The 9,045-nt window shown below is 53.8% G+C and overlaps 1 protein-coding gene across 1 annotated transcript in view; it reads right to left on the bottom strand.

Annotated features, from left to right (window-relative positions):
* Positions 1-916: 916 nt before the first annotated feature.
* The window catches only part of DNHD1 (dynein heavy chain domain 1), a 79,842-nt gene continuing 71,713 nt past the window's right edge, over positions 917-9,045 (bottom strand). The window contains 11 exon segments of the mRNA XM_038568901.1: positions 917-1,300; positions 1,470-2,278; positions 2,436-2,585; positions 2,754-2,845; positions 3,632-3,833; positions 3,919-4,041; positions 4,249-4,435; positions 4,635-5,591; positions 5,722-5,900; positions 6,078-6,230; positions 6,452-6,751. Of these exon segments, the coding sequence (XP_038424829.1) occupies positions 950-1,300; positions 1,470-2,278; positions 2,436-2,585; positions 2,754-2,845; positions 3,632-3,833; positions 3,919-4,041; positions 4,249-4,435; positions 4,635-5,591; positions 5,722-5,900; positions 6,078-6,230; positions 6,452-6,751 (3,503 nt within the window). The 3' untranslated portion in view covers positions 917-949.

Raw genomic sequence — 9,045 nt, 5'->3', positions numbered from 1 at the left:
GTTTGTCAAGCCCAGTGTGGGGCTCCCACTCAGTGGGGAGTCTGCTTGAGATTCTCTCTCCCAGGTGCCTGGGTGGCTGAGTCCGTTAAGCATCTGCCTTTGGCTCAGTTCATGATCCTGGGGTCCTGGGATCCAGCCCCACATTGGACTCCATGCTCAGCGGAGAGTCTGCTTCTCCATCTCCCTCTGCCCCTTCCTCCACTTGCACGTGCACTCTCTCTCTCTCTCTCAAAAAAAAAAAAATCTTTAAAATAATAATTGTTGAATGCACATAAAACCTTGTATCTTATTTGGCTTTTGTTTTTCATGTATATGACTCACTTGGAGAATCCATCAGAGGGGAAAGGATGACTGGTAGGGAAAGACTGAGGCATTCTTTTTTTTTTCTTAAAGATTTTTTTTATCCATTCATGATAGACAGAGAGAGAGAGAGAGAGAGAGGCAGAGACATAGGCAGAGGGAGAAGCAGGCTCCATGCAGGGAGCCCGACGCGGGACTCAATCCCGGGACCCCAGGACTGCGCCCCCGGCCAAAGGCAGGCGCTAAACCGCTGAGCCACCCAGGGATCCCCGACTGAGGCATTCTTGATATACAATTAAGGCTTTGAAAAATCATTTTCAGTTCTAATACTCTCTCTTTAAAAATATCCGTTGTGAAAAAAAATATATATGTATGTATATTTTGTGGATTTAACGCAAGTACTGAGAACACAGTAGAAAGCTGGGCACAGCTTTCAGGATCCAGTGTATTCACCATCCCCATCTGCCAAGCCCCTTGGATGCATGACCAACACCAGGCCCATCTCCCCACAGGATACAACATTCCCCTCTCGGTTGGTACACACCGGGTTTTCCCCTCAGCATGTCAGTTCTCCATGTGCAGACACCCTGCACTACTAAATCTCAGAAATCCTTCATCGAATCACCCCAACTTTATTTTGCTTGAGGGCTCACAGCAAGGGTGGGCTACACACATGGACTCTCCGTTGGTCACAAGTGGCGGGGCTGAGCTTTGTGGGCAGGGGCAGGTGCATCAGGATGTTTCTGCTGTGCAGCCTGGTGATACCTAGGGCCCCTTCCATATACACAGGACAGGAATACACAGCCAGGCCGGCTGGGGGTGCCAAGTCACTGGGGCCCCGGACCTGGGCGCTGACGCTGACGGGAGGCAGAGGGCTGGGCTGGCTGGAGGTGCTGTCCTGCAGGGCCCCTGTTAAGGGGTCCCACTCTGCGTTGCGAAGCTGGAGCCCAATCAGCAGCAGCCCCATCTCTGGAACAGTAGGATTTGGACCGTTCACCACCTGGGGGCGCCAGAAGCTGATCAGGCAAGGCTAGGACGGTGGAGGGGGATCAGAGGAGATGGGGTTCCTGAGGGGGCCAGATCACGAAGAGGCAAGATGGGGGTAACTGTAAGGTGTAATCAGGGATTTGAGGGGGCGAAGTGTAGACGGAGGGACGGCATGAAGATACCTGGAGGTGCAAAGGGCTGCTGTTCAGCTCCGGACGTTTTGCGGGGAGCTCATTGGAGCTAGACCCTTGGCAAGCAGGGACATTCGAACTAGGCGCACGCTGGTTTCGGGCGGCCGTGGCAAGGGTGGCCTCCCAGCGCAGTGACAGCAGCAGGCGGCGTGGGTGGCCAAAGGCCGATAGGTGAAAGATGCGCTCTGGTACTCTGGCGTCCACGCCCAGGTAGCGAACCAACAGCTGCCCACGGCGCGACAGCTGTCGCAGCCAGTGCCAGGGCGGCTGCGGGCCGGCAGGCGCGTGGGGACGCCACGGCGGGGGTAGGCGGCCAGTCCCGAGAGCGTGGGCCACCGCGGCACAGCGCGGGGAGGCGCAGGGGGGCGCGCCCTTCAGCTGCCGAGCCAGGCAGCCGAGGTCCCGCAGCAGCGCGCCCGCCAGCCGGCTCAGCCCCAGCACCTCGGCCTGGAGGAAGGCCTGCACCGGCAGCCGCGAGCTCAGCCCCAGCACCGCCCGCCCCGCCGCCGACTCTTTCCGGCGGGCGGTCTCCGTCAGCACAGCCTGCAGGGCCTCCAGCCGCCGCTTGGCCTGCGCTAGGCGCTGCCGCAGCCGCCTGTCCGCGCGTCGGGCGCCTCCGCGAGGCGCAGGAACCCAGGCCGGTGAAGTCCGCTGCAGCGCGCTCCAGAGAGCGTGACTCCGGCGTCGCAACAGCCAGGCCTCGGGGCCGGCGCTCAGTCCGCAGCTCTGGGGCTCCGGAGGGGTGGGCAGCAGGTGCATCTGGGCCTTGCACTCTGCCAAAGCATCCAGCTCCCCTAGCTCTGGGAGGCGGAGGGGAGGGTGACACTTGAAGCCCCCACCCACAACTGTGAATACTGCCCCCTGCTACACCTTAGTACCGGTGTTCTCATTCCTGAGGGGGGTGCTTACTCAGACTGCCCCTCCCCACCCCCACACAGTGACCTGGCTGCAACTTACCTGGGCTGGGCAACAGAGTAGACAGCAGATACTGTGGTGTGTGTGGATGAGCCCGGCTCCTGTTGCTGGGGTCCAGGCAAGCTCGTGTGAGGCTAATCAAGGCCTCCCTGTCCTTCTTGTCTCCCACAGGACCCCCATAGAAAACTGAAGCTGAGAACAAGGTCAGAGGCCCCTCAATTCTTGCTGCTCCAGTTCCCACCACCTCCCAAACCAAACCCAAAGCTGGGAATTACGTCCCTGTCCCAAGTACTCCCACTCTCACCCCTTTCAGGGCTCCCTTGGGGGCTGATGACTACATGGGGACAGGAAGGGTCTCACCAGCCAGCTCCTGCATGGCAACACTGGGATTGCTAAGGCTGGCCCACAGCTGGTCTTGAATCTGAAGGACCTGGGTCAGGGTCACTTGACTCCTGGAGGGAGGGAACAGGAAGTAGGGTTTCAGAACCTCTGTATGCTGAGGACTCTGATCTTTCTGGCCCAAGCTCCCAAGCTCCTGACTCATGAGGGCTCACTAGTCATCGCCACTTAGCACTTCAAATTCAACTTGCTTTCAATGGAAATCATCGTTTCCTTCCATATAACCACCCAGTTGTCCTAGGCGAAAACCTGGGAGCCACCCTGGACTCCTTCTTCCTCACTCCATATGTACATTCTATCCCTACTGGGACTACCCTAGTCCCTTCCACACATGCCATGGTCTTGTCCCCTGAGACTGCCAGAGCCTTCTAAAATGGCTCTGCTTGCCTCCAGCCCTGTCCCATCTAATCCATTCTCTACGTTGCAGCCAGAGTGATCTTTCCAACAAATCAGGATCACATTTCTTCTACCTAAAACCTTCCAGTGGCTTCCCACTGTCCTCTGGATAAAATCAGGCCCCTTGCCATGGTCTTAAAAGTACCTTACCTCCTCTCCCCACTCACCTCCCAGCATGTCCACCTCAGCTACACTGAAATCTCCTCCTGCTGAGTTTAGTTCCCTCTACCCAGAAAAGCTGCATCTCCACCTGATCTGCCTCTGCTTCCAAGACTCAATTCAAGGCAAGATCTCAAAGTCCTTGGAGGAGCCTTTCTTGACTTCCCCTTCCCCTCACACTTTGGTGCTGCCCAAACAAGAATTAGCCCTATTCCTCCAGGATGTGGAAAATGCTCAGTGTTTGCTGAGCAACTGACTGAGCAAGATGGTTATGGGTCCCCTACCAGCGCCCCCTGTGTGCCTGCAGCTTCATTCCGTAGAGCTGCCTGTGTAGCAGGAGGCCGTGTAAGAGGAGCAGAGGCAGGGTCCTGGTGGGGGGTTGCACAGAGAGTCCTTGCTGGGCTAGCTCCAGACTGTCAATCAAGACGTGGCCCAGCTCCAGGGACTGATCCCAGAACACAGGCATGGAGTGGTGAGTCAGCACAGCTGGAGCAGAAGGAGAGCTCTGGGTCAACAAAGCACAGTTGCCCGCCTCCCCCAATCTAAGAGCCTATAGTGTGAAGCTCCTTACCTGGTATGGAACCAACAGCCTCTGCAGATAAGATAAGCCAAAGACGGAAGTCTCTGTGGACGGTCATCACACTCCTGCTTGCCAGCTGGGCTGGAAGCAGTTCTAACTCCAGGTCCGAGACCACTAGGGGTGGGGTTAGATATGGGCCTAAGATCAATCACTGGGTAAAGGGTCAGACACCAGTTCAGGGATCAGACTTGAGACTCAGGGGTCAGGAGTGAGATACAAGGGACAGACTTGGAGTGAGGAGATCAGCCATGAGGCCTGAGAGTTCAAGCTCAGGCCCAGTACCAGACAGTCATAGAAGCCGTCTTTGGATAGCAAACGCACCCCTGGCTCCATCCAACAGCCCCAGCAAGGGCTGTAGCAGCTCCTTCGGCCAGTGAGGCATCAGATGACAGTTCTCCAGCACCAGCCAGTGCCCTTTATGCATGGCCTGGCAGAGAGTGCTGACCACTACTGAGACCGGGTCCCAGGCTTCAGAGCCCAGGGCAATCACCTCCAGATGCTTCTGCCCCTGAAGACCAACAGAGAGGTAGCAGAGAACTTAGTGTGATCCTAGGGTGACCCAGAGGACCCAACATAATGGCACAAATGACCCCAGAAAGCCCTAAGTAAGCCAGAAAGATCTATGAGAATGCTGGGGGAAGGGCACCACACCCCATCTTAGCCCACAGGGATCTGGTATCTCCGTGGCCACGAGACTAGGCTCAAACCTGCTCATGCTTGGCAGCCAGCCTCTGGAGGACAGTGAGGGGATGCAAGGTGGCTGTGGGGTGGCCAGGTGGCGGCAACAAGATCAGCATGGGCTGAGTAGCCTGGCTGTGTTCGAAGGGTATGCTGGAGGCACCCAGGTTTCCATCCAGGGGCCGCCCCAGGAGGCTGGTGGTAAAGTCGGCCAGGGCCCTTGCCAGGCACTCAGGTCGTAGCACACGCCACAGAACCAGCTTCTGGAAGAGGCTGAGTGGATCAGGCCCAGGCCCAGGCGCAGGACCCAGCACTGTGGATGACAGTGACAGGTAGGTCTTCCAGACACTGGAGTGGCTTGCCAGCGATGCACACAGCCCAGCAAATGGGGGCAGCAGCTCCAGCATCCTGCATTCATGCCAGGCTCTCAGTCCTAGCCAGGCTGGCCGTGCCACACCTGGCTTGCTGCAGCCTGTGCTAGGAGAGGCTGCCAGGCCAGGCCAAAATGCCAGCCTCTCCAGCTCTGGTGCTTTCCTTGTCACTTGCAGCAGAGCCAAAGCACCCAAGGCACCCACCAGCGGTACTTGGGTCAGGCCCAGTGCAGCCACAGCACTGCCCAGTAGCTGGCGGGTCAGCTGTTTTCTCAGATGCAGCAGATGGCTGGGCAAGTCCTCCCCCTGATGAGTCTCATGCTGCTTCATGCTGTTCAGAGCCCGCTTGGTGGCTGCCAGCCAGTTGTCTGGGCTCATACGGAAAGGTGGCAGCAGGTTCTGCAGTGGGCTAAGGGCCTTTATAATGGCCATTCCATGCCAGACCACACGGCGATAGGGTACCCACAATGCCACCTCCTGCAGTCTCATGTCTTCTAGGTCCTCTGAGTGGGCACGTAACTGACACAGCTCTGCCTGGGCCCTCACCAAGCCCCGCAGGAATTTAGCTGGTTTCTGATGATTTGGGTTCTGGAGCAGCAGCAGCAGCAGCCACTCCTACAAACAGTCACTTGTTCCATGGTCTGACCCTTTCCCACACAGCCCTCAACCATCCACACTCATCTCTGCCCCCAAACCCGGGCCCTCCAAAGCTCAGCCGCCCACCAGGGCCAGGACCCCCAGGCACCTCAGCAGCCTCCACAGCTTCACAGCTGTCTAGGATTCTGGTCTTTAGGTCCTGCCAGCGGTTCTTGAGCTCGGGACACTCTATGCACAAGATTTCATGCAGCATCTGTTCTTCTAGGATATCCATGTTCAGGCTCAGATCCAGCACATTCAGCCCCTTCAACACTTCGTAACCTAGCACTTGGGGGTCATATGGGAGACGCTTAATGCTTTCCCCTTGGCAAAGCCAGTGGGTGGGCCGCACAGGGTGTATGGCTCCCGACCACAGTCCTGAGCCTGCTCTGGGCCAGACTGAGTGAAGCGGGAGGCCTAGTGTGTCCACAAGGCTGTGGTGGCAACTTACCAACTGGGGCTCACCTTTTCCCAAGGCACTGAGGGGGAGAGTAGTGCTCAGATAGAGACAGAAGCCAGGCTGCACCTCAGGAGCACTCAGCTTCTCCCGCCGAAGTAGCCATTGCAGTTCCTGGCAGCCTAGGCCCAGCTCCACGTTGGTCAGTAGCACGGGCAGGCCTGCAAGGGGGAGACAAGGACACCCTACCCACCATGCCAGCACTCCACCCCTCCCCCGCACAAAATCTGGCTCTGACCAGCTCCACACTGGCCATTAGGAGATTTCCTCAGGGCTCTTCCACACAGTTAGTGCCTGGCTTAAGGATGGGAGCTGAAGTCAGGCTGGTGGTGAGAGGCCACAGAAGGGGGGCATGGTGGGGACCATGGGGACCAGTTCTCACCACTGGCAGCTGCCTCCTGAAGCTGAGGACCCAACTCTGGGTCAGTGCCCGAGAGCACATGAAGGCAGGGAAGAGGCAGAGACCCAGTCTCAGAGGCTGGCCTTGACTCCTCCCTCTCTGTCTCCTCCTCCTCCTTGTGCTCTTGCTCCTGTTCCTTTTTTCCCTCTTCGTCCTCATTTGCCTTGTCCTCAGTCTTCTGCTCTTTTGCCTTGTCCTCAGCCTCATTAGACTCTTCACTACTGTCATCATCATCTTCTTCCATAGCCTCTTCTTTTTCTTGATTTCTCACAAAGCTCTCCCCTGTGGCAGGAAGATGCAGAGGAGCTCCTCTCAGAGGATGAACCAGGCTCCTAGGGAGCACTATTCACCCAAGAGCTCCATCTCATGATGGAAGGCCCACAGGAAGACATCTTAGGAAAGTGACTTAAGTGCTTTCTGACTCAATTTCCTTATCTGCAACATGGGATTGATATTAGTGGGTACCACACAGGGTTACTGTTGAGGATGACATGAAATGATATATAGAAAGCATTCCACTGGCCCTCGTAAGCACTCACCAAATGTTAGCTGTCACTATTATTTCTCTAAACCTCCAGGGAGATGTTCTAGGTATCCCTGAAATCAGCTCCATTTCTGCTTCTCAGCAGATTGGTTAGAAGAGTCTGTGTATTTCTCTTTTTGCCTAAGCTAATTCTATCATAACAAAAAGAATTGTTACTAATATGGAAATCAGTGCCTGGAAGTAGCAACTTGTAAGTGAAAGGCCATCAACTAGAATTAGCCAAGCCACAGTGGTATGGTGGACACAGATGGCTGCCTCCCCAGGCCCTTTCTCCTTTGCCTCCTGTCCTGAAGCAACTGGGAAAGGTAAACATTTTTTTAAGTATTAAGAAATTCAAGAATTTTAAGAAGTTTTTAAAAAGTATTAAGCATTGGGGCACCAATGCAGTTAAGTGTCTGCCTCCGGCTCAGGTCGTGATCCTAGGGTCCTGGGATGGAGCCCCATGTTTGGCTCCCTGCTCAGCAGGGAGTCTGCTTCTCCCTCTCCCCCTGCCCTGCCCCCTTCTTAAAGCTTAATACTTAAAAAAAAAGATTTTATATATTTATTTGACAGGGAGAGAGCATTAAGAAGTAGGCAAGTGGAGGTTCCCAGGTCCACAGTTTGGTAGATTCGTTTCCTATTGCTTAACAAATTACCACTTAGCAGCTTAAAACAACATCCACTTATAATGTCTGAGTTCAGGTGGTTAAAAGCCCAGGACAGCAGGACTGGAAGCTCTGCTCAGAGTTACACGGAGCTAATCAAGGCATCAACTGGGGCTGTAGTTTTCATCTGGGACTCGGGTCTTCTTTCAGGTTTACTGGTTTTTGACAGAACTCATTTCCATCTCACACTTTCCCAGTAGTCCACTCCATCTTCAAAGCCAGCAACAGTTCCTTGAATTCTCATGATTGAAATCTTCCTGCCTCTTCTTTCCTTCTTGTGTCTTTGAAGGGCACATGTGATCACACTGGGCCCACCCAGATAATCCAGGACATCTCTCTATCTTAAGGTCAACAGTCTAGTAATATTAATTACCTCTGCAGAGTCTTTCATGTCATGGAACATAATTACAGGAGTAGCAACAGACGACAAAGGTAATGGGGGCCAAAACTCTGCCCACTGCATTTGACTATTCAGATTTCTGGAAGATCTTTTGTTTTCCTGATAAAAGGGACAGAAATGGCTAGCAGCAACTCTGACACGATGATAGGCATAGCAGCCAATATGGCAGCAAATTACCACAAATATGGTGGCTAGAAAAACCAGAAACTTATTTCTGCAGAGTTCTGGAGGCCAGAAGTCCAAAATCAAGGTGTTGGGAAAGCTGCACTCCCTCTGATGGCTTTATGGGAGACTCCTTCCTTGGCTTCTCCAGCTTCTGGTGGTTCCAGAAGTTTCTTGGTTTGTGGCCACATAACAGCACTATCTGTCTCCATCTTCATGAGGCCTTCCCTCTGTGTACCTGTGCCTTCTCTTTTTTTCTCTTATAAGGAAAATTGTCATTGGATTTAGGGCCAACCCAGATAATCTAGGGTGACCTCATTTCAAGGCTCTTAATTATACCTATTGAACTTATTACACCTACGAACTTATTTCCAAATAAGTTCATATTAATAAGTTCTGCAGGTTAGGAGTCAACCCACTACATTCAACCAACTATAATTTGATAAGCTAGCATGCTAAGGATCGTTGAGCAGAAAGAACAATCTGGGACCTGAAGTCAACACTGAAGCCTTGTGCCTGCTTATCTCAACGTGAGATAAATAAATCCTTCTTTCTTTTCTTCTTTGTCTTTTTTAAAAATAGGCTCCACACCCAGTGTGGAGCCCAGTGTGGGGCCTGAATTCACAACCCTGAGATCCAGACCTGAGCTGAGATCAAGAGTTGACCGCTTAACTAATTGAGCCACCGAGGTGCCCCAATAAATCTTTCTTTGTTTTAAAAAAAAGATTTTATTTATTTATTCATGAGACACAAAGAAAGAAGCAGGCTCCTCACAGGGAGCCCGATATGGGACTCGATCCCAGGACTCTAGGATCACACCCTGAGC

Source organism: Canis lupus, chromosome 21 (genome assembly GCF_011100685.1).
Source record: "Canis lupus familiaris isolate Mischka breed German Shepherd chromosome 21, alternate assembly UU_Cfam_GSD_1.0, whole genome shotgun sequence".
Classification (NCBI taxonomy): Eukaryota; Metazoa; Chordata; class Mammalia; order Carnivora; family Canidae; genus Canis; species Canis lupus.
This window is presented reverse-complemented; position numbering and strand designations above follow the sequence as displayed.